Source organism: Nestor notabilis, unplaced genomic scaffold (genome assembly GCF_000696875.1).
Source record: "Nestor notabilis isolate BGI_N333 unplaced genomic scaffold, ASM69687v1 scaffold5699, whole genome shotgun sequence".
Lineage (NCBI taxonomy): Eukaryota > Metazoa > Chordata > Aves > Psittaciformes > Psittacidae > Nestor > Nestor notabilis.
In genome coordinates, this window is record NW_009943286.1 from 41,397 (window position 1) to 67,983 (window position 26,587).

General features: G+C 40.0%; 1 protein-coding gene across 1 annotated transcript in view; it reads right to left on the bottom strand.

Annotated features, from left to right (window-relative positions):
* The window catches only part of DYM (dymeclin), a gene marked incomplete at its 3' end in the record, with an annotated part of 99,800 nt that overhangs the window by 22,671 nt on the left and 50,542 nt on the right, over positions 1-26,587 (bottom strand). Inside the window, exon 8 of the mRNA XM_010021850.1 lies at positions 498-680. Coding sequence (XP_010020152.1) covers positions 498-680 — 183 coding nt within the window. The remainder of the gene's footprint in view (positions 1-497; positions 681-26,587) is intronic.

Here is a 26,587-nt window from a genome sequence, read left to right on the forward strand (position 1 = left end):
AGGCAAGTGCTGAAACAACTCCAAAACTTTCCATATATACCATGAAAGTATTTATACTACCCAGCTTCTCCTCACATTTGCAATACAAGAATAAAATCAGCAAATCAACTCCGCTAGCAATTCAACTGTTTCTCTTTGCTCTAAGGAACATGACCAACTAAATAGAATTTCCCCAAGTGCTATGAAGTTTCAGGCAACTCCTGCAGACTCTTGGATAACCAGCCGACTTGTAGGTCAGTTTTATTCATGTTTTTGAAATTATGAAGCTTTCTAAGATTTCTCAAGTCTGAAGAAAGGGATATCCTTCTCTCCTGTGTTGCAGCAGCTGGGGAACTCCACCTCAGAACTCCCAGAAAAACAATAATATATAATTACTGCTTTTCCACAGGCTGGCTGGAGGAAGGAAAAAAATTTGGAAAGAGACCCTGTAAGCCGTCGCAGCAATTTAACACTTCATTTTCATCAGTTCATGGTTAGAAGTAGGAATAGACACAAACCTTGGGTGTTCTTGAAGGACATAATAGCTTGCCTGTAGGGATTCGGCGTATCTGGAGCATCGGTGAGATTGGCCAAGACCAGCAGCAGCAGTAGGCTCTGGTTAGCTAGAGGGGAACACTGCTCCAGCTGCGGCGTTGGTTTGCTGCCCACCCCACCGAGCGTGAAGACTGTCCACAGGCCAGCTGGAGAGAAAAAGCAGAAAAGACTATGTTTGTTCACATTTTAATGAACAAAGCTCCTTTAGAGGAAAGGACAGCATCTGACACACAGGTAGAGAGAAGAGAGGATAAACAATCCACCCCTGTACAATGAGAGGACAGCTCTGACTGGTTTCTCAAAACGAAAGCTCAGGACTAACACATCAGTGGGCACAGAGAAGTGGGAATTTAAAGATTACTGGAAATTTAATTCCCTGTGAGGGTGCTGAGGCGCTGGCACAGGGTGCCCAGAGAAGCTGTGGCTGCCCCATCCCTGGCAGTGTTCAAGGGCAGGTTGGACACAGGGGCTTGGAGCAACCTGCTCTAGTGGAAGGTGTCCCTGCCTGTGGCAGGGGTTGGAGCTGGAGGAGCTTTAAGGTCCCTTCAACCCAAACCAGTCTGAGATTCTGTGACATAAAAGGGAAGCAGGAGAGGTGAAACAGAAGCATATTTTTGAAGGGATAAGCCTGAAACACAAAGCAGGTACCAGCTGAAGGATGGTAACGTATTAAGAGGAAAAGGAGCGTGTATGTCACAATTTAATAAAACCAACTTAGTCTGTAACGCAGCATTCTATTTTAAATAAACTCAACATATTTGAGGCAAAACACAGTAACAAAATGTAATACTGCTAAACCAGGATCTCCAGAATGAAAGTCCTGTAGAGATCATCATTATTGTTCATTATTGTGGGTAGACAACTTAATAGCAAGTAATAAACCTTCTGGAAAAGAAGACAGGATCAACAGCAATTTAAATTTATATTTTAAGGTATTATTAAACTCAGCCTTGTATTTTTGCATTCCTACAGAAGATGAAAGAACCTGAAAAAGCACTCCAGTTAGAAGTACTTATGTTGCTCAGAAATTCCTTTTGAAAAGATCGCATGTAAGATGTTAAGGTATGGATGTATAAAGGATTTACAATAATTTGAAAGTCTAGTTAACAAGAAATAAAAGTCTGAAGTGGCAAATCACTATTTGTCCAAAAAAAAAAACCAGTCAAAAAACCAGACTGACTTACTCCTCTTGGGTAAGCAAGTTTCTGTTGTCTCTAAAAACTGCCTTGAAAATACACATGTAACTAAGTACAAAAACATTCATTTTAAACCCTCAAAAATTTATTAGGTATAGATCATCACTCCACACCAACTTGCAGCTCTTTGCTCATGGTCTACAATAAGAATGCACGTTAGCATACCCTCCCCTTTTTCTAGGTATATATACATGGTGGATATGCAGTATTGACGCATAATGCCAGTATAAAGCACCTGAAGGCTGCTTGTTGAAACTCATTATCATACTGCTTGAACTTTGATGTTTGAGCCTGAAATGCAGCGTCATTGTCATATTTAATTCTTGAAACATTAAAAAAAATTAACTCCAATACTAAACTACCATATTTGAAAATCCTGTTCCTAATTTCAGCAGTGTTGATGAACCAAGTTGACCGGTTACATGCCAAAATACCAAAGCGAGGATGCTGCAGATTCTGGAGAAAAAGTCAGGTCAAAGGATGAAATTTTTCGCCCCCATTGCTATGGTGATATGTGGTAACTTCTGTGTCCCTGCTCATCTACCCTTATCACATCTGGACTCCTGATACATTCCAAGGTGATAAGAAATATCCCCTCTTGATGACACTGACCCCCCAAATGCCTGCTTAGAAGGGGTTATTTCTGAGCATATCTTGGTATGTCATTCCAGAGACTGAGCATTTCATCGTATTATTCATGTAGTAGGTCAAAGTCTTGAATTATACAGCACAAAAAAGAAATAATCCCAACTTAAAAACAAAATTCCTATTCCCTTTCTTTTCAACACTACCTAAATGAAAAATTATAACACACTTTTTAATGAAGACAGAAAAATTAAGAAAGTTTAGTTTACAGTCCTCTGTCTGAAATCTAGTCTGCTAGATTCAAGACACAAAGGATAAAAACCTGTAAGCCATTTGAATGCAAAAGCTAAGCACAGTATAACCGATTAAAAGAACTTGAAGTACGCTTAGTCCTGCACATTTCAAGCCAGGCAAAGAGTATTTTTCTTCAAACATAATTATATATAGTCAGATTTAGTAATAAACCAACACTCCATCATCACAATTGCAAGGCAATTACTGCCATGTCAAGGGCAAGGGAACTAATGCCATTCAGTACTAAGCAGCTTGAAGGAGTTCTTATAACAAAAAGCACTATAATTACAGCCTTCTTAGCAAAAAAATCATGTTACATTAATAATCCCATATCACCGTGTTTTTGATCCAGTGTCCTTAAATCAGAAAGAAGCTGAATAAAAATGATGATCACAAAGTTAGCTTTAGACCCACATAAGTTATCCAGATAGGTAACATGGAAAGAAATTATTCATGTATTTATCATCATGTGTTAAATTAATTCAAATTTGGCACATTTGCTTTCTTAAAGTTTAATGTACTTCTCACTTTTAACTTTTCCACCACCCCACCCTTCCGAAGCTGGCATCTGCCGTTACTACACCTTTCCTCAACAATTAGGAAAAGACAGATATGGCCAAAATACTGGTGAGTAAGTTGAATCTCCCAGCAGGGAGAATGAGGTAATTATGTCCAAGAGAAATCTGCACATTGATATATGACACAAGTAACCTCCTGAAGTTCCATCTCTTGCTGGCAAGTGTATTCCTGCAGAAAAGCAATCCCACGCTAACCCGTCTGTAATAATCCTTCCAATTCCAAAATGCGATGTCATGTTAGGTGCTACGTATTGGTTGGTGCTCCCAACTTACTCAAGTTGAGAAATTCCTAGGGAAAATACTGTTTGTGATCATTAACAGCAGATTGAAATGCTAAATACATAAAGAGCTTGAGAGGTCAGTGAGACAAGTATTCTGTGTTCCAGTTGTATTCTACATGCTTATAATATTTGAAGTCTCGGTTTCCTACATGTGGTTGCATATTTATGTATATTTCAGCATTACTAAGCTGTATTTGAGGATTTTTAGGAAGCAAAACAAAAATAATTTATACTTCAACCCCTCAGAAGCTCTCCTCATTATATTCTTTTCAGATCTGACATTACAGTTAACAGAAAACACATGAAGAATATACACTGATACAAAACAAGTATCCAGAATCACATTTCAGATTCTGCTTCCTGAGAACATTACAGGATGTTCTCAAGCAGCAGAACAAAACAAACAAACAAATAAATAAACAAAAAAACCAAAAAAACCCCACCCCGGAATGTCTAAAATTCCTGTTTAAGCCATGAGTAGCTGTGACTGTACTAGTGCTGCCGGGTATCATTAAAAACATGGAGTGAGATTTGCTCAGACACTTCAACACATAGTGCTTGATTTTCCTTCACATTTGAATTTCACTTTCAATTTCCTATTCTCTTGTCATTTTAATACATATCCCAAGGGAAATGCAAATTACAGAAGTTTTCTTAAAGCTTTCTGAGCAGTGGCAAAGATGAGCTACAACTCAGAACTAAACTGGTGAAGTGAAAAGGATGAAGGAGGTGACTTACCTGCAATAGCATCAAGACCCAAAGCACTACTGAAGGTCTAGAAACTCTTGGAAAGGTTCTGCATTACCTAATGTTACCTTTGTGGTGCTAATTATAAGCCTGATGAAGTTAATAACCCGTAATTCTAAAAGAGTCTCTTGAGCATTGTTGTGGTTTAAGCCAGCAGGCAGCTGAACACTACACAGCCACTCACTTGCTCCCCACCAAGTAGGACTGGCGAGAGAACTGGGGAAAAAAAGGTAAAATTCCTGGGCTGAGATATAGACAGTTTAATAGGGCAGAAAAAGAATGGAGAATAATAAGAATAATGATAAAAATATACCAAACAAGTGATGCACAATGCCATTGTTCACCACCCACTAACCGAGGCCCAGCCAGACCCTAAGCAGCAGCCACTACCCTCTGGCCCCTATTTCTTTTGTTCAGCATGACATTATATGGTATGGAATGTATCATACAGCATGGAATATCCCTTTGGGGACTTGGGGTCACCCATCCTGGCTGTGTCCCCCCTCCTAGCTTCTTGTGCCCCCCAGCCTCCTCACTGGTATGCAAAGCTGACAAGTCCTTGACTTACTGTACGCACTGGACAGCTGAAACATTGAGATAACAACACTATCAACATCATTCAACATCCTAAATCCAAAATACAACACTACAGAAAATTAACTCTATCCCAGCCAAAACCAGTACAAACATTAATGTATTTGGATCACTTATTTCATCTATACAATTGTTTTCTTCAAAATCTATTTGTAATTGTAATTATCTAATATAACTTTATTTCTTCAGAACCACACTATAAGATTTTGTCAACTAACATTTAACATTCAACTAACATTTTGCCAGTTGGTTTCTGCCAAGTACAGAGATACTTTGAGAAGGTACAGTTTGCTTTTACCTTTAAAACAAAATGGGGAGATCCATTTTTCCCTTCTCTTCCACAAAACCACCCAGTGCAGCTTCTTTTTTTTCCCCAATTCATACTGTTATGAGTAAGGCACGGCAAGGAAAGCAAGTCTTGCTTAAGAGCAATGTATGGGGTTTTTTGCAATAGAGAATCTGAGGTCTCCCATAAGATGGCTAGAAACAGTGTTCATAGCCATGAAAACAAACCCAGGACTTTAATCTAGTCTGACAGTCTGTGGAACAACACTTAATGGCAAAATCAAGTTATGACACATTTGTCAAAAAGGAACTTTCTTTCACCAGACTGTTACTTAATGTAAACACAATTCTGCAGGAATCTCAGCCTAATGTTCTGGTCTCTGTTACACAACAAGAAGATACAAATAAGGTTCACGTTTGTACCTACGCAGAGAGAAGTTTAAATGCATTTTATAGGTTGATGCAACGAAGCAACATTTTATGAGCTGTATTTTAAAGACATTTTAAAACCAAAAGATAGGAAAAAAGAGGGTAAAAAATTTACTCATTATAAAGCACTGAAATTTATGGCCAACTGAACTCCTAGTACTGCATGCCATTATTTCAAGTTAGCGTACCAACAAACTGTGAGCTATAATCAATTTGTGAGCTTTTTTGGGATATTTGTTAAACTAGTTTTCCACAAACTTTATCTTATTCACCTTTCCACGTGAAGCCTTGGAAGAAGATAAACTCTTCTGAGCTCTCTCCCTGGAGAGAAGAAATTGGTGTTACTTCCACAGAAGTAATTGTTGTTACTTATTTCACATGTGGATGGAGGGAGAGGGTCCAGAGAAGGGCCACAAAGATGATCCAAGGGTTGGGCAGCGTGTGAGGAAAGGCTGAGAGGCTCAGGGGAGACCCTGTCACCATGTTCCAGTATTTAAAGGGTGGCTACAAAGAAAATGGAGACTCCCTTTAGACAAGGAGTCCCAAGGAAAAGATGAGGGTGATGGGTACAAGTTACTCCTGGGGAGATTCCAGTTGGACACTAGAAGGAAATCTTTTGCAATGAGAGCAACCAGCCATTGGAATAATCTCCCCAGGGAAGTGGTGGGTTCCCCAAAGTTGGACACTGTTAAGATTCAGCTGACAAGGTGCTGGGACATCCAGTCTGGGTCATGCTTTGCCTAGAAAGCTTGGACCAGAGGATCCTTGAGGATTCTGTGATTCCTCTCCTCACTGGAGCTTGGTGACAGAACAGGTCCTTTCCTCATCCCCTGCCATATACACAACCCAAGTCCTGTCACAAATCATTAGCATCTCATGGATTCATAGAATGGTTAGAGGTTGGAAGGAACCTCAAAGCTCATGCAGTTCCAACCCTGCTGCCATGGGCAGTGACACCTTCCACTAGACCATGTTGCTGAAAGCATCCTCCCAACAAGTTTTATTGCTTTTGATACTATTTTGCAGAGCACACCAGATACAGGTGGAGCCCCGGGCTGCTTTCAAGACTAAAAAAGAGGAAGAGTTTTAGTAGACACAAAGATCTTCAAAGGAACTTGATCTCTTCCTGTCATTTTAACATTTCCAAAATGGAAATTTTCTTCCCTCCTTGCAAAAATGGGAAGAACACAAACAGATGAGGCTAGAGAAGACAGCTTAAGAAGTGTTAAATATCGGAAAGAACCACAAAAAACCCCCACCAAACTGATCTAATTCATGTTTCAATATCTGTTCAAATCAAGTCCTAGCTCCACACCCTGCCTTCCTATTTATGAATCTTTCAGCATCCAGAAGATTGTTCAATAGTGCAACAACATCTAAGACAGAAGTAAATATAGGCTACGAAGAACTAAAGCAAAAGTGATTTTCATTGCATCTAATTGATACCATCATGTACTTCCTCCACCAAAACCCGTGAATAACATATTATTCAAAAACATTACAATTACCAGTTCATTCTTATTACGTTCAAGCAGCAGCTTTGGGAACTTGAGGGGTTTTTTTGTTTGTTGTTTTTGTTGGTTCTTTTTTATTTAATGCTTATTATGTGTGCCACATTTCTTAAGTCAATTCAATGGTTCTCACATTGTGGTCTGATGAGCACTTTCTGGTGGCCCATGGAGAGCTGGCAGTTCATGTTGTGCTGGCTCTTGTCCTTGTTTCCAGCTGCTACATTGTGTTAGAAGAAAGCTAAAAATACATAAATACTTTCCTACGATTACTTTTCCATGTAAGCAATTTCTCAAGTTGCCACGGGGATGTTATGTGATAATGAATGGGAGAGGAAAAAGTGGCCCACGGAATCATAAACGGGAGAGGCTGGATCAGTGAGGCAACTGCTGCATCAAGATGCAGTTCACATAAAGTCATCTTACGCTTTATAGGCACATCCTTAACATCTCCAGTCTTTACTAAAGCAGCTTCAAACTGCTAATTGTGAGAAGCACTGGGTATACTTGCTTAAAAGACTATAAAAACAGCAGCCACATTAATTTCAGGGAAGTCCCATTGCAAGTTTTTGGAAGATTCATTACAGCAAGAAACAAAAAAAGCTGAAGTATAGGAAACATGGAATAATTTTTATGTAGTTAATGAACTTGCATGTTAAGTACTGCTTCCTCAAGAAACACTAAACTCATAAGGAGCATAAACACACCAAAGCAAACACAAACTACAACCTCTGACTGAAAAAGTGCATCTGATTACAGTGTGGATTTTTTAGGGAGGGAAATCACAAAACTGAGAAGCATAAAAACGGCTGTCCTAAATATTGCAGTGACTGTGTTTGCAGTAATTTTTTCAGCCAACACAAGTTCTTATTAATGACAGATTTTTGCAGCATTATATCTGACGTGGTAATACAAATAACAAAAGTAACAATTTTTTAATTTTCAGCAGTGTTTTTCACGCTCTCCACTGTCTGGCACTGGACTAACAGAATTAGCCCAAGATAGCTTAAGACATAGAAGGAAAGATGCTGTAAAAACAGCTATAAATGAATAGTTTCTGGGCGACACACAGTCTAGTAAAATAACTTCACATTTTAAATACTAGTAGGCTAGCTGGTTTCTAAGTCATTGGAGGCTGCAGGAAGTATTCACACGTGGGAGATACCGAATTTAAAAGCTTGTGTGCGGTACTGTATGCATTTTGAAACAACGGCTTAAAACATCTTGACTCTATTTACTGTTTGGAACATAGGAACAATAAGGGATGTATATCAGAGTAAATGCATCACCATCTGAAACAACACATCTTGGCTTAAAATCTGACCAAGCTATCACTCAGCCCTTGGTGCAAAGTGCTGTGCAATGTCAAAGTCACACGTCTCAACAACGTACGTAATGGATTGCCATGGGCTGTATTTCAGGTACAAGTATTATTATCATCATAATCATTAATTCATTTATTTTCAGTATTTAGTTCCTAAATACTACAGAAAAGTGACTGCAATGCTCTAGAACAATTAACACCATGTTTTAGATGACATTTTTGAATGTTTAAGAAACAAATTATAGAAGACATGTTTTAAAAACAAGTTATTTTCTTCTCACCAAACCAGTGCAACAGAACCACTAAGGCTGGCTCATTGCAATATACGACTGAATACAACTTATTTGTTCGAGGATTTTCACACGTAATAATATTAAAGGAGACGAGTATTTCATCCCACTTGCCAAGAACAGCAGAAGGTAGTCATTATTGTGAAGCCAAGCCCTGCAACACAAAACATGCTGCCTGCCCCTCTCCTAACCAGGAATAGCCCAGGTCTTGAGTGTTTATATCTGTATTTTCAAAATGCAGCCCAAGCACCTGATTTTCAGCCATCCTCATTGCTCCAGGCAGTGCTGCAGCAGAACAGGAAAGCTGAGGGGAAGGGCTGAGCAATAGGAGGCACTGGAAAAAAGAAAGCCCAGCAAATCTTCAAATAAACTGTCTTAAAGCTGTAGCACGAGAAGCACCAATGTGTCTGAGGAGGCCGGGTCCGTGATGTCATTAACACATTTTGGAAGCAGTTTTTCAGGAAATGAATCATGAAAGTAAGTGAAAAGCAAAGATGTATTAGGTAACTCTGTTCATCCCCTACCCGTGCACCAGTGTTCCCTCCAGTACATTCTGTTATTCTATCCAGTCTAATTTTAAGGGCCTAGTAATGGAGCTTGAACCACTTCCTTTGGGAAGAGTGTTCCATAATCTAATAAACCTCAATGTTAAGATTTTTTTCCTAATATTCAGCCTAAGCATTATTTTGTTCAACTTTGCCTACTTATTCCTATAAGTGGTTCTATGTAATACCATAAAACATTTCTTCTCCAGTTCAGTGTTTACAGCCTTTAAATAAAAGGCACAGTCGTGCCTCCTTTGTTGCCTAGCCAAATTATATACACAGATTTTTCTTTCCTTTCTTTGAAAGTCTTTTCCACTTTGCTTCAAGCGATTAATCCCAGCTCCAACACTTTGCACGACCTCTCAAATGTCACTATACTGAAAAAGATTACAAACACTAAACTGCATAGGTCTAATATCATAAACAAGCATATTCCTCAATTCACTTCAAAAAATAGTGTTTATTTATTTTAAACTATTCATCCTCTTTTTTACCACTGGAACTCAGGAGTTCTTTACTTTGGCATCTAAAATGATATAGGCTTTTTTCAGAGCTGGAGTCCTATCTATGCCATCAGATTACCTTACTCTTTTCTGCTTTGAACTTCAAAACAGGAGACCACCACCTTCTCCTGGGAGCATGAAGTTAGAGACTTGCATCCCCATTAAAGCTTTTGACACCAGAGCTGTATCAGAAATGTATAAAGACATCCCCCCCTCCAATTATTCTGTCTGAAAAACTACAAAAACATTTATAAACAACTCTTATGTGCACACAGGTGCTGCAGAATGGGATAGCTTTGTTAGCTGGAAACATCTGAAGACATTTTTAGTATCTGTAACATGAAACTTAATAGTACACATATCTTGTGACAGACGCCCTGAAGAATTAAGTAAAGCAAATTACATTATCACATTCCTGAATCAAAAGGCTATAAAGATGCCAAATAAAGCTGGAAATAACTCTAATAAACCATCAATTCATGTCAAGAGACATATTCAAAAAAACTATAGCATGGGAACATCTTAAACAAGGAAGGAAATCATCACAATTTTACTAGCTCCACACCAGGCCCCTTGATGAAAACACCCATTTCAACTCCTTTGGACACAAGCAATACAATTTCTGAGATAAAACAGTATTTCTGCTGCACTTATGAAGACTTCCCAGTATAACTGAAGCTGCAAATGTGACCATAAAGATAATAAAGGTTTTATGATACTATGTAAGAACACAGTACCACAGTATTATGACTATTAGAAACCTTGTGGTGATTTTTTGGGATTGTTTGTTTGTTTGTATTTTGGATTTGGGTTTTTCTAGGCAGAAAACTCCTCTGGCTTTTGCCCAGAGCACTGTGCTGGTCCTTTATTGTTGTGGTCAGAATGGAAGGGAGCACAATGAACACGTATAATCCCACTGATGGTGGGGTTTTTTTTTCTTCAGGAACATTTTTTGCCACCACAATCAGACAAAATTGGAGACAGAAACAACCATGAAACCATGTTCAAAAAATATCTTGGGAAAGTGAGAGCCACATTCACTCAGAGCACTGATTTTGACAACAAAATTATCATGCTAGTCCACTGAAGAGAAACATTACCAAGACCAAACTGATGGCTCAAAGAAACCAGATGAAGATGGAAAAGCCAGAGAAGTTTTAGAAGTTGAGTAGAAAGGAAGAAATCATTTTTCAGAGCATAAGATCACAGGATGATTCAGGCTGGAAGGGACCTCAGGAGGTCTCTGGCCCAACCTCCTGCTCCAAGTAGGGGCAGCTATGGGGTCACACCAGGTTGCTCAGGGTTTCATCCAGCTGAGCCTTGGAAACTTCCAAGGATGGAGATGGCACAACCTCCCTGGGCAGCCTGCTCCACAGCAAAACTGTCCTCATGGTCCTCACACATAAATATTTCCATAGGATTCCAGAAACTCTTAATTTCTTTTCAAAATAATTCTTCATTTATAAAATGGAAAAAAAATAAATCCCTTTCCAATCCTGCATGTTTAAAACAGGATTAAGGGAGAAGAAAGACAAGCAATGAAGAAGTTTTCAGAAGTAGAAAATTAATTTTCCAAGAAGAAAACTAAGATTTATTGACACCGATATCAAATCTTACAATTTCACATTCATTCTTCCCTCTTTAAAGTCAGGTGCACAGGGCTGTTGTGGAAACGATTTTAAGATGTATACGTGCTCAAAGAGGAGGTATTTTGAATTAAAGAATACCTTTAAACCTAGTGCAGGCACATGCAAGCATTTAAAACAAACAAAATACTAGCTTTACTTACCAAAGGCACTTTTACAAAACCAGCAAGTCAAACACTTGCCAGCTGTAGTTGCCAGTCATTATCTCTTTCATAACAAAGTCAGTAGGTATTTATCAGCAATCTGAGCTACACCTACCTCTGCTCAAGCCATTGTAGTATGAACCCAGGGAAAGCACACATCTGTTTCAAGAGTTTATTACAGAAAATAGAGGGAAGAATATAAACCCTGAAAGAAAGGTACACAGAACAAAATAGATGAAGGCAGCAATTACATTTAGTATACTATATAATAGTTAGGAACGATTAAGGAACAATGTAATCCATCAAGGTGAATTTATGGCACTGCTCTATGTATTTTGACAAAGACAGTAGTCAGAGTAATGTATGATTATTCCTGGAAAAAATCCACAACAAGCACACTCATGCTGCCTTAGACAATAATGCCTATGCAGCCACAGCAATGGTGGGCAGAGAAATTATTCAGTAGGAGAAGGGATCAGTGTTGTGAATTTGGAGATGGTGTAATAGTAAGACAAGTATTCTGAATTTTACAAAGCCCTGGAAAATTAAAAGTGAAAAGATTTTCAAGGGTCTTTCTCAGGTTTCAAGGTGTCTAAAAGGGCTCCATACACCACATTCAGACATTTCCCATTTACACACTGCAGAAGAGGTTTTAGAACTTCAAGTCATGATCCTGGTAGAACATAAAGCATAAACCACAAGAAAAACAGGAGATGCAGACTGAAAGATTTTGAATGCCTGATTGCTATTTACTGGAGTTGCAGCCAAAAGCTTTTAGATAACTCATCACATACTGCAGAAAACTCGCTGAATTTATCTTGATAACCTTGTCCTTGAATTTTTTTTTGTTTACTGTATGCTCAGAGAATTGCAAGAATTTGTTACCACAAAGTTATGCACGTCTTCATTAACCTCCCTTTAGGACAGAGGGAAGAGAAGCCCACTTAACAGAACAAGACTTCCAGCATGATGAATTCCTCTCCATAGCAAAGACGCCAAATATTACTTTAATGTTTTTACTGTAGATAGATACATGTGGGGTTTTATATATGTATATGAAAATTATATTCTATATAACAACATTTTCATAAATTATAAAATATAATCGGTTTCTTGAGATTATCAGATATGTATCAACTATGAACACATAAAGACAGAATCATGAAGTAGTCAACATTTATAAACACGCATTCATAACACATGCATTAAGTGTGAATTTTCTCCAAGTACCAAGTCTTCTCCTATAGGCAATTTAATAGAATCCCAGACTGATTTGGGTTGAAGGGAGCTTAAAGCTCACCCAGCTCCAACCCCTGCCCCGGGCAGGGACACCTTCCACTAGAGCAGGTTGCTCCAAGCCCCTGTGTCCAACCTGGCCTTGAACACTGCCAGGGATGGGGCAGCCACAGCTTCTCTGGGCACCCTGTGCCAGCACCTCAGCACCCTCACAGGGAAGAGCTTCTGCCTCAGAGCTCATCTCAATCTCCCCTCTGGCAGGTTAAAGCCATTCCCCTTGTCCTGTCCCTCCATCCCTTGTCCAAAGCCCCTCTCCAGGTCTCCTGGAGCCCCTTTAGGCACTGGAGCTGCTCTAAGGTGTCCCCTTGAGGAGCCTTCTCTTCTCCAGCTGCCCCAGCCCAGCTCTCTCAGCCTGGCTCCAGAGCAGAGCTGCTCCAGCCCTCGCAGCAGCTCCGGGGCCTCCTCTGGCCTCGCTCCAGCAGCTCCACGTCCCTCTGGTGCTGTTGCCCCAGAGCTGGACTCCAGCTCCAGTATTCCAGGTGGGGTCTCACAGCTTGATGGTGTTCCATGCAAACAGGCTCTGCTGCACTTCAAACGCAAGGTAAGACCTAACTGAAAGATGTGGTGTTCGGTTACTGAAACAAAGGGTAATAAAGTTTTGTAACACCTTCTCATGCTTCTCCTACTGCAGTGACAATCTGTTCCAATCATGAACCACAGGATACACATGGGACACACATGTTCAGAGTTTCAAGCAACTGCAAAAACCATGATTGTCCACACTGGACCTCAGTTCCCTTTTCTTGTTTATGCAGATGACACCAGAACACTTAGAGGCATCCATATTTTCTATATGAAATGAGAGCACTCAAATTCTCCTTTTTGCCATTAACTATTATTTCTTGGATTCCAGTATTATTTTTAAACAGTGCGAATTAAGGTATTGATATTAACTGATCATTTTGAAGCACTACCCTCAGAAGAACTTCATCCCTGCATAGAGGGGGAAGAAGGGAGATGAAATTCAGACTGCCATTGACGGAAGTGACCAGTTACATTGCTAGACAGATTCTGGCATTCAACAACTGACTTTTCCAGAGCAGTTACAGTTTTATATCACTTTGCAAGTTTAACACACTGCTCCTGTTGACTTGTTCTGACTGCAGGCACTCAATGCAAAATGAACCCATTTCTTAAGTGAGACATAAGAACACGAGGAACATGAGAAAGTGGCTCCTGGGAGTCTCCCTTAAACATGATTTGTCTAGCATCCTAAAAAGGAAATAAATAATAAAATGGAAAGAGACCAGGGAGAACTATTTTTTTCTGGACTCAGGTGTCTAAAACACAAGGTAATTTTCATCTTTCTGTTCCCTTCCTTGTTCTAGGTATGCAGCTCAGTTTCCATAGCAAAACATACCCATTTCCATCACAACAAGACATATCCCAATGCCGTGACAACACATGTCCCTTGTTGGAGGACTTCACAGCTTATTCTTGCCATCACTCAATGGATCCAATACAGACTTAGTTTAAGTATTCAGGAATCAAGGGTCAGCTTTACCATGGAAGAAGGCAGCTTCTATTTGTGTTTAACCAGTCTAGAACTAAGCAATTGTGATGGAGCTGGATGAGGAAATGGGTGAATCCTGCACCACAACCACACTGCTTAACAGACCTACTGGACCTGGCTCTGTGACAATGTACCTCTCCTCCTGGTCCCAGTTCTCATTATTGCCCCCATCCCATCACTGAATTACACTTCCAACAGCTAAACCTCAGCATCTTCCCCTGCCTCTTCATGCCCTTCCTGTTATCGAAATAAAGTGTTTGCTCCTTTCCCCATATGCCAGGTAAAGATCCCAATCTCCAGTTTCTGTACCAAAAAACCTAATAAGGAATAGCTAGCACAGCAAAGTCACTGCAGATCTGCTGCTTCACTGCAAGGCCTAAGTTTCACTCCTCCAAACTTGTGAAGCACCCGAGCACTGGTACCTGCTGCAGTTCCAACCAGACTCTCCACCAAAGCCATCAGGAGAGCATTTAAAAGCAACACAGTAAAACTCCAAATAGAAGTACAGTTTGGAAACTCAGTGCTACAGCCTGGGAGAGCTCTGGCTGCCACCCACATTTCTGAGCAGATCTGCTCACACTCCTTGGACCCCACCACCTCTCCCCAGTGCACACATGCAATGGGTGTATTGGTTTTAATCCGCTCCAGCCTGTCCCTATTTTTGCTCTGAGACATAACGTTTTGTAACACAGTGAAATAACTTCCTCCTCTACCTTCTGTACAAGAAACTGAAAGACCCTGAGTGTTATTTCTGTTGCTTGAAATCTCGTCCACCAGCAACTGGATGAAGCAACTGCAAGGAAATTCTCGACACACCCCCCCCCATTCTGGAACTCGCAGACTCCACAAAGGGTGCCACATAGAATCCCAGACTGGTTCCTGTTGGAAGGGACCTTAAAGCTCATCCAGCTCCAACCCCTGCCATGGGCAGGGACACCTTCCACTAGAGCAGGTTGCTCCAAGCCCCTGTGTCCAACCTGGCCTTGAACACTGCCAGGGATGGGGCAGCCACAGCTTCTCTGGGCACCCTGTGCCAGCGCCTCAGCACCCTCACAGGGAAGGGCTTCTGCCTTATCTCCAACCTGACCTTCCCCTGTTTCAGTTTGAACCCATCACCCCTTGTCCTATCACTACAGTCCCTGATGAAGGTCCCTCCCCAGCATCCTTGTAGCCCCCTTCAGACACTGGAAGCTGCTCTGAGGTCTCCACGCAGCTTCTCTTCTCCAGGCTGAACAGCCTCAACTTTCTCAGCCTGTCTCCATACAGGAGGTGCTCCAGCTCCTGATCATCCCCATGGCCTCCTCTGGACTTGCTCCAACAGCTCCATGTCCTTCTTATGTTGGGGACACCAGAACTCTACATGGTACTACCAAGCCCCGCTGGCATAATGCTCTGTGGAACAGGATTGATGAAAACTCAAGATTCAGACACTTTGCTGACAGTTTTTCACCAAGTTTCTGAGCAACATATGCAAACAGTAAGTTTCAGGACCTTGTAACTTCATTGGATTTAGTAAACTTTAAGTGGGATTACAAATGGCACATCTCTGTCCACAGTTTCACTCCCCTAAGCCCCCCTTCCCAAATCTCAAGAGCCTGTTCCAAGGCGTAAAGGCTCTAAAACTCCTCAATAAAACAGATGTAAGAATTCAGCATTGGTTAAGTAACATTTTTCCCTAACCTCATTCTCAGAAACAGAAGAACTGTTTTTAATTAAAGCAGTGCCAGAAAAATAGAAATAAAAAAATCAGCCTAAGGAAGATACTCAGCATGAAAAGTTTCATCACAACAACTGAAGCTTGAAAAAAAAAATAAAAATATGAGAACTGATAATTGGATTTCACTACAGAAAGTGCTATATAAGCTTATCTACAGGCATCAATACCAGCTCCGGCCATACGAACATTATTAAAACAGTACTTTCAATGATAAAGCATTGAGAAAAATAGGAGTCCTGACAAATGAAGTCCTGCCCCTCGAACAAGCACACCACAGGCAAAGCAGGGTGAGATTTGTCATTATCTTGACTAGCAGAAAATGACTCCTTAGCTGAAAGAGTCCGCTCTCCCTGCTCGCTGTTCAAAGCAGGACATAAATTGCTGCCAGTGTTGATGAGCTGTTTTATGTTAGCACCTGCCCTTTGGCTTCGGTCTCTGAACTGAAATCAGCTCCAGAGGCATCAGTTAGGAACAAGTTTTTGTCACTAGATACCACGGCTGGATTCAAACCAACAAAATGGAGCTGCAATACACGATATCTTATTTGAAGTCCTCTTACGCCTCTAATACCCACTAAGTTGCTTGTTTTTCGGGTAGATGGCCTGTGTGGAGGGAACGCTGTTGGGAAAGGTTTTCATGTATAGAATTTGCTGACTACAAAAATACAACGCTATGGGGGGAGAAAAAGGCTGACTAAGTATTATTGACTCTGCCTGGATATACAAGGTTTTTTATACACAGATTCTTTTTTTCCAACAAAAACTGATAGTTAACATTGAAATTATATAGAAACATGGACTAACACTCATCAGCTTCACTATGAAAGACTGAAATTACATATCATGTATTAAGAAATTTCTGGTTCCAAAGACTGATTTGCCAGTGGTTATTAACCTACCTTATGGCATGAATTACATAAAGATTTGCAGTTATACCAGCATTAGAAGTTACACTGACAGGCACTTTGTCTCTATCACGCATGTTCAGCTCCAAAATGTTTCATCTTCGGTGCCCAAAAACAATTTACCACAGGGCAAGGGATTCCTTTAGGCTCTTTCCTGTTCGTAAGGATTTTGCAATAGTGCCAAGCCATTAAGAATAAAGTGTTTGCTCTCTGGGAGTGCAATTAGGAAATACTGAGGCCTACCCATGATCGCCTTCTCTGCAGTCATCTAGAATAGATCCTATGCCCATGCTTGAGAAAGAGAAGTTAACTTTTTAATATAACCTATAATGCAATTCTCATTCCGTACAAGATCAACCTAGGTGTTAAAAAAAACAATTTGAGCAGCAAGATTGCCCTAAAAAGCACCACAGCCACCACTGTGGGTTACTACACACACTTTTGAATAGTGCTCCAGATTCTCATTTAGCTCTCTCTTTGGTGGGAACTATTTGGCAAGCCCTACCTAGCCCAAGCCAGCCTTACCTAGCCCAGCCAGCCCTGCCTTGTATACAATCTTTGCAGGCCTACAGCATCAGCAGCTGCCACTTTGTGCACAGTGATCCTGGTTTTGAGTAGGTAATTCTAATATTACCTCCATTACCAAGGCTGGTTGATGATACTGTCACTTTTAACACACAATTTCAAGCTCTGTGAACTTAAATACTTGTGTTCAAAAATATTCAAGTGTATTTGTATCTATTCAAATCGCAGTTGATGTGATTGTTACCCTTTTATGGGAGTTCTTTATGAATACTGACAACATGCTTCCTTGTGTTGTGGAAAACATGAGGAAAATCCACGGAAAATTGATGTTGATTGTCTACGTCCTAAACTCCACTTAGCAAAACAAAGAATTATAATTAGGAAGACAAGACAAAGAGACACACATATATGCTATAATACACCTTATAAAATCATCTGAAATCATTAAATGAAAATCTTCCACAAGCTATCACATGCAAGCAGCATGTTTTACTAACCTTGAAGCAAGGCCTAGCAGTTAAACCATGAGGGTAAAGATCAGAACACTGGAATTTGATTCGCAGTTGTAATGTCAACTTCTTGTATAATTTTAGTCAAGCTGCAAGAGTGTTATTTCCTCTGTTTCCCTATCTGTAAAAATGAAAATGCTCTACTTAATAAGGGCATTTACATCTCAATGCCCTTGGCCCGAACATGAGCTGTTTGTTCTGGTTAAGGCACTGGATGATATCCATTTATCATCTCCCCAACATCCCAGCTCAACAAGGTACTTGAACACAGGAAGAACTTCACTGGGCTTACCAAAACTACTCTCATAATTAGTTTCCCAAGGATGTAAGGAGTGAAATAATATTTCTGAAAACAATCCTTAACTTTATAGGTGATTCCTTAATCTGGAGCAAAGAACAATTATCAATGAGCAGTAAACTAACCAGATTTCCAATTACTGCTTTGGGAAATTAAAACAATACTGGGCTGGTGCAAGTCATGGACGGCTGCAGCAAGAAATCCTGAGCTCATGTCCCAGTCGCCTAAGACATCTCTGACTCACTGAAGACAGTCAGAATAGATTATATATACACTGGAATAGATGATACACACACTGTGTACATACATGCACATGTATATATACATGCAATTATATATAGATACCACATATAAATATACAGAAAGACACACCTGCAACTGACATCCTGAGAATGCCAATTGGCGAGAGCAGTTCCACAGATATAAGCTATTAAGGCTCAATTCAGAAATCAGCAGTGAGTTACACAGATAAACCTGAAGCCAAATTTGAAATTCTGCAAGCTAAAACATTTTTCTAGCGATATTTTTATTACATACATCTAACATTTATATTTATTTTAATATATTTACACATAATTTATATTTGTATAACATATTCTGCTTATATTCCTGTAACAAATTACTCTTATATAAAATTTATGTAGATTTTAATTATTATCTCTCTAAGCATTTTGATACCTTCCAGGTGTGTGTGTGTATGTATATGTATATATGTAAGGTATATATCAAATAGTATACTACATCATACATGTCTATATCATAAAAATGTATTTATGTCCCTACATTTTATTTGTACCCTTTCATTTTTCCATCATATACATATACACACACAAAGACTAGTGTCAACTGCTGTGGCACTTAAAAACATCTCCCATTCTTAGAGAAACCGATTTGATCCAAATTTTCCTTCTAGCTGGGAGTAAACTCTGCAGAAACCTCCCGTATTTCTACTTGACCTGCTCTTGCAGACAAGGAAAATCTTTGCTCAAGGTCATGATCTGATTTTCTTAATTCTTAATTGAAGTCTGTTAACTGTAAAACATTCAGAGGATTCTTCCAGTCCCAAGTATCTTGTCAAAGTGGAATGAATTTTCCTAGTTAACAAGTTCAGTGTTGACACAGCACTTGCTGAAAAGATTAAGAAAGAGGTAAGAAAACAGACTCAGCTTGTGAATTGCTCGTAGATGGCAGTAAGACAACTTACAGTCACCGCATTAAAGGCTCAGAGAGGATGTATATCAGATATTAGAGGCCGTGAACAGAACTAAAAAGCACCATGACTCAACTGCAGAGGAAGGAGACTATTAAATGTAAAAAAGATTAAGTCTTTTCCAAATCAGGAAAGAAAAAGGTACATCAGCTTTGGCAAGTTCAGTGCTAAACCATATTGAGTCAAGCCAAAAATAACTTAGGAACAGCTTGCTAAAGATATAAAAATTAACAGTAAAAGCTTTTTTGAACAATCTGAAGTAGACAGCTCCACAGAGGGGCCTAAAAGCAATGGAGGCATGAAAGGAACACTCCAATAAGGACAGAGTCGAGCAGATGAGCCAAATTAAGTATGTTGGGTACATTTTCTAGTACACTCTGGATACACCATCAGCAGGTCTGACGCAAGACTAGTGGAATGAGCAAGTGCTGTGGCATCCACGCTCAGCCTCTTTCAGCAACAGGTCATCTTCGATCAGGTTAAGGCTCCACAGGAGGCTGCCTCTGGAGAAACAGTCTTCTCATGAGGAGTCGGCAGAAGATTTAGAAAGGAATTCAGAATAGCCACAAATCAACAAGACCAAGGGGCTCACCTGGTAGTGCTAAAGTAAACTCTTGCTATTAAACCCTCACATAGAGAGAGTCTGTTAGAAAAGAAGCATAAGCAGGTACCTGCAACATCAGTCTGTGAAGAGCATCCAATGGATGCAGGAAACAACATCCCTGTACCATTACTGTAGGCAATGTATAAGCAGAGCAGTGACAAGCAGGAGACACACGGATAAATTGTGATTGTTGGAGAAGATTCAAATCAGGCTCTTACACAGGTAAGTCAAACCTATTAAAAAAGTTGCATCAACTCTTCCCGTTTGCTTAACATTTTTCCATATGTTTATCTCACAGACCTTTCAAACTTCTTGAAGGAGTCAAGAAACAGGAGTAGGAGCAATATAGTCGATACAGTGCGCATGTAAATTGGGTTTTTAACATAGCTTCCATTCAAATGCAGCCCCTTCCCTTTGCACATCTCTTCCCACTTTCTGTACCCTTCTGAAAATAAACAAACAAAACCCCCAGAATTTGCATAGCCACAGAGGAAAATTAATTTCTTCAGCCAATTTAGGGGGAAGGACAAATTTCAGCTAGCTCAGTTCTCTGCAACAACTCACCATGTGGCCACACAAATGCAAATATGAGCAAAAATGGGAAGGCAGAAACATGCAGGCAAAACCGGTAGCATGTGGTTTGAGCTTCTTTCAACATACTCATACTTCTGTTGGATCGAAAGTGAATGTGGAATTGGACCCACTACAACTGGATTTCTACTAGACGTTGTCTGTATTAAAAAAAAAGAAAAAAGCTTCTGAAAGAATAAAAAAAAGCATTAATAAAATTTAACAGGGACTAAATAAAAGAGTAAGTGGTCAGTTTGCATAATGAATTACCTCTAAACTACTACCCCAGTTACTGGACAGCTCACTGGGGTACTAATACCTCTGATTTTCCACACATATCTTGGAAACTAGAAAAGCACTCAGGGGTTAAAATCTGAAGATAGAAAAAAATATAATGCAGAACATCAGATCTAAAGTGACTAATAGTCACAGAATAATCTCCTTATGGAATGCCAACTAACTACTAAGGAGACAAATGCGCCTTTTAGGACACAGATACACATGGCAGGCTAAGAAATCCAAGCTAAACACAACAGCAAATTCTAAATTAGCTATTTGCATTCAAAATAGAAGTAACAGAACCAATACGGATATCCCCCTGAAAGTGTCAGCTCAAATCTTACAGTCACACAAAAGATAAGATCATCAATCTTCAGATCTCTTGAGTGCAAGCATCTTTTCTCCCATGCCTTTGGTTTGGGGCTGGTCAAAGTGGAAACACTGAAAGCATTTAGATTTTCTCACAGTGGGTGACAAACATAACTGAGAGTGTCGGAGGGGGCACAAACCACCACTCTTTAGGCTAGTATCTCATCTACGTAGTGGTCCACCCACCTAGACCATAATACTGATTCAAAGGTGCTATGGGAGACTGTCAAAGGCTTAATAAAGCCAGGTAGATAATTTCAGCTGCTCTTACCTCACCCACAAGCTTGGTCATTTTACCATTGCCAAGGCAATGCAGTTGGCCAAGCACAACTTATTTTTCCTCCAGCCATCTGACTGCTGTAGCTAAACCAGCACCACTTCTACAGCTGGCTAGCACTGCCACAACAGCACGCCAGACAAAGATGCAGAACGATATAATTTCATTTTTAAGGCATGCGGCATTTTTAGATTGCCCCACAACACTTAACATCCACATCAAGCCCTGATTGTCAGCAGTTGTCTCTATCTGGAATACAGAGCTTCAGCTGTATAACTGAAATGATGCACATATTTACTTTTTATTGTTCATATTAATTTCATGCCCAGGCATCCTCACTGCAGCTATAATATAACCCTGTGCTGCACCCCCAGAGCGTGAGCAGCAGGTCAGGGAGGGGATCCTGCCCCTCTGCTGTGCTCTGGGGAGACCCCCCCTGCAGCCCTGGTCCAGCTCTGGGGAACAGCACAAGAGGGACGTGGAGCTGCTGGAGCGAGGCCAGAGGAGGCCCCGGAGCTGCTGCGAGGGCTGGAGCAGCTCTGCTCTGGAGCCAGGCTGAGAGAGCTGGGCTGGGGCAGCTGGAGAAGAGAAGGCTCCTCAAGGGGACACCTTAGAGCAGCTCCAGTGCCTAAAGGGGCTCCAGGAGACCTGGAGAGGGGCTTTGGACAAGGGATGGAGGGACAGGACAAGGGGAATGGCTTGAACCTGCCAGAGGGGAGCTTGGAGCAACCTGCTCTAGTGGAAGGTGTCCCTGCACGTGGCAGGGGTTGGGACTGGATGAGCTGTAAGGTCCCTTCCAACACAAACCACCCTGTGATTTTGTGATACGTACAGCTAAGCCAAGCTTCTCTTGCTTGAGTTTGCGCATTGAAGAAAAGCATAGGCAGCTACCGAAACACCTGCCTCCACAATAAGGAATGTCCTGATGTATTTATTGCTTTAAAAGCCTCAAGTTCCACGTCGAATGCTTACAACCAGTATGAAATTGCGTAAACATGCCTTGCATACTCAAACAGAGTCTATGGACCTCATTAACTTGTTTTTAATCACCATTTGGTAGAAGCCCAAAAGAAAAAAACCGAAACAGTACTGCTTAATTAATATCCCTTTAAGCAAACACAGCATCAATTTCTTTGAGGAAGATGTGAATTAAAGGACTCCAAAATACATTCAGAACAAATTTTAAGAAGCAAATGTACAATATATCACCTATTACATCTCAGGCTTTTATTACCTCCCACACTTCTCACACAGACATAAGACTTTAATGATAAGACACCCACATGCATGCATGATTATAATTTATGGATAGTGGACCACATTCAATTCTAGTTAAAAGCATTTGGCATTCTGGGAAATTATAAGATCCCTTCCTACGCCTGAGAAAGGATACAATGACAATTTCCATAACGGACACCACACTTCGTAAGGAATTATGTCTAGCATGACACCCACACTAACCAGACTGAACTATAAATTTTAATTTATTTCTTTTCAAAGTCTGCCTCCTAGGGAGGCAGAAGTGACAGGGAAAATGTCAGTTCTACATAACAAGGGGATTAATTGGTACATAAGGTGCAATAATCACAAGTATTTCAGGTTTCCATCTTTAGTAGTTGCCTTCTGCTTGTTTTAAGTGTGTGCCAAACCACAGTGAAAATTTAATTTAAAATTAATTAACTGGAGAGCTCTAAATATATGATGAAGCAAACTTTTACACAGTTTATATGCTTCATGAATTGACTACTGCAATTTGCGAATATGTCAGTTCTTGACATACCAGTAAGATGCTGAAATGACTTAAAAAGTGACTTCAAATATCAGAGCATGCCACGAGTTTTAAGAGACTGGTGGTGGTTGTGGTGGGGAGAGAGAGTGAAAAACACGGAGGGGGTAGGAGGAGGATGCTATTAAAAAGACAGGAAGAGAAACACTGCAACAGTGATTGGGAACACATTATTTTCCAATACACAGACTGCAAAAGCGCACAAGGTTATTTTTTCTTCTTCCAGTGAAAATACGAAGAAGCCAAATGGCAAAGATAAACGTTTTCTATTTAGCAGGAACAAAAATTCCACAAGTAGCTACAAACTATGACAAATCAGTAACCTGACTAGACAAGCTACATGGGACTATGTTTAAAACATTTCAGACGACCGATCTAGAAAGTAATTATTAAATTTTAGTCTCTGTATGTTGTTCAGAGTAAGTTGATCTAAACCTTCATTTCTGAGAGACTTTTATAAATAGACGGAATGCACCAAGGAAACAGAAAAACAGTGGAAGAAGAGACAGGACTCTTACAGTCTGCAGTTTGTTTTTTTCACAGCACTTGATGCACTTATTTAGTAAGCTTACACAGTCCCAGGAGAACCCAGATTAAACATAATGTATTTTCAATTCATGAAGCAGCACTAGCATAAATGGCAAATGCACTCAGACCAGCCACACTCCATAGTTTTTCCCGTGCATTTGTTCATTCTAATGCTGCAATTAAATCACTCGGTTGCAGCAAGAGCTGTCACCAAAACTTTGTTTTGTGACTGCTACAGCAGCTAAAAATTGTTTGGGAAACAGTACAACAACTTTTGCAAAGCTTCACAGTGTTTCAGAAGTCAGGATAGGACAGTAAATATATTTCAAAAAAGGGAAATTTTATATAAATCTTCATTAATAGGCAATTCTTACCAATACAGCCATTTTAACAAAAAAACATAGTGACAGCAGCCACTGCAAGTTAAAAGTTTACAGACAAATTAAACAGAACATTGGGCAAGAAAAGGAACATGGCTAATGAGCACATTTTCCATCTATGCTAAGAGTATTTCAGGACAACTTAATTGCAAAAATGTAAAATGCTGCACTTTCAGTTGCATAAAGCCTTTACATAATAAGCAGTTCTCTAACCTAGATTACATATAATTCCTGTCCAAGGACAACTGTTACAAAATCAGAGGCTCTATAGTTTCTGTCCATCTCCCAGGTTGCGGTGACCCTGTCCTAGAAGTAACAAACACCGCTGTGTTGTACAGCAAATCCCTAATTTAATTTTTAATAGAAATAACAGCACACAAAATCCCCAAAATGAATAACAGAAGCAAAAGTCAAGAGCAGGGGGAAAAAAAAAAAGCCTGAAATCAATAAGGCTTTCTCCATTACAAAGTGAGACCATGCTTAAACATGTTGACTAACTCCTCTTTACCACCAATCTATTACTGAGGCTAGTTAAAACAGCAGGCCTACCTGTATAAGTTGCAGTATGCAGATGTTAGATTTGATTTTAGGAGCAGATGCTCCGGATGCTGTTTGAGAGAGACCCTGGAAGACCAATGCTTCTTCTGAAAGCGTCAGTGGAAGGACCCTTTGCCTCCACACCCTTCTTGGTCACAAGCAGGATAATTTCAAGAAGTTGAACAAAAGTTGTCTCAGTAGCTTTTAGACCTGCCATTTGGTTCATCCTACCAAATATTTGGCAACACATGGATAATCTCAACCAAGGTCAGCCTTTGTAGCAATGGAGTCCACTATTTAGTCAAGTATGGGAATGTGTCTGCTTGGAGCAGCGCTCAGATTTGCCGTTATTCCCATAATGAACCTGTTTGGGGTTGGTTTCTTTTCTTTAATTCCAAGAAAGATACTCCAGATTTGTTGCTGTTCATTTGTTTTCTTGAGGCTCAACAACCAGATCATTGAGGAAATGTACAGATAACTTATTTTACTGTACGGAGATACATATTTGAACCAAGTCCTTCATGTGCGCCTACCAACACTCACAGTGGCTCACCACAAGTAGCAACCGCTCTGTTTCTGTTCCCAGAGCAGAAGAGAAATATTTGTATTTACTTTTTCCTCCAGGAGATTGCAGGTGATAAAGTCACAAGCAGCTGCTTCGCTTCCACCAATCCACTGTTTGAAAGGCATGTGTGGGAACAATCCCTCCTGCCAGAGTATCATATCTATTCCACACCAGGACATACCACTTCCTAGCAAATTCTCTGTGTAAAGATAACACACGTGGGTTTAGGACTGTACTTTTAGATTTACAACAACTACTTCTTCTCCAAAGAGAGACCTTCCAATCCAAAAGAGTCTTTATTCCACTACTTAGTACATGTGTTGTTTCTGATTAGATTGTACAAATCACTTTTGAGGTAGGCATTAGGTCTCAAAAGCACGATGATAAATCCTGATGATCAGAGGCTGTCACAGGCATTCCAGCTGCTAAGCCTGATTGCCACCCACCACAAGACCACAAATAGCCCACTAATGTATCCTAGCAAGTACCCTTTAAGCAATTTGGTATTAACTCATTACATTTCAAAAATTGCCTATTACTGTTCTACTTTCCAGCCATGTTTTTAAAGCAGTTACTGTATTTTAGAACCTCTAAAATTCTAAAAGAACAGTTTCCTGTATAGGCAATTTATCATGCACGTCATCATACCTTGCTTGACCTTGCACCACAGAAATCCAGTGGTGTTCCAAACAATGTATTTGGAAAATAGAATAATTATGTCTTTTTAGTGAAACTGTTCTCTTCAGACTTATTTTGTTCCATTTCCCACTCTTCTCTGTAAGAAACAGCACTTAACACAAAAGACCTAAGTGTTCACAGTTGACTATAGAAATACAAGTTCTTCACAGTATTATTTACATGTCTAGATATCAAGAAATTCTGAAATTGCATTTTAAGCCCTACGCTCTTTATCTGAAAGATGTACAGCCTCAGGACCACAGCTGGCTGGAGACATTTTATCACAGTGTTCCCACCAGACATCAAGGTGCTCCATGCATGTTGCACCACATGACATACCTGGTTTCTGCCTGGAAAGCTACACCACCTTCTTTCTTCAAATGCTTAAATACTGTGATTTTATGTTTGTTCTAATTGTGGTTTTCTCATTATTTTCAACATAATTGTTTAAGTGTGTGTGTATGTGTGTATACATATATATATATATCTCAAAAGCAATGGTATATTGAAAAATGATGTGAGATCTGAGCATGACGTGAATGGCATGGAATAAGGGGTGG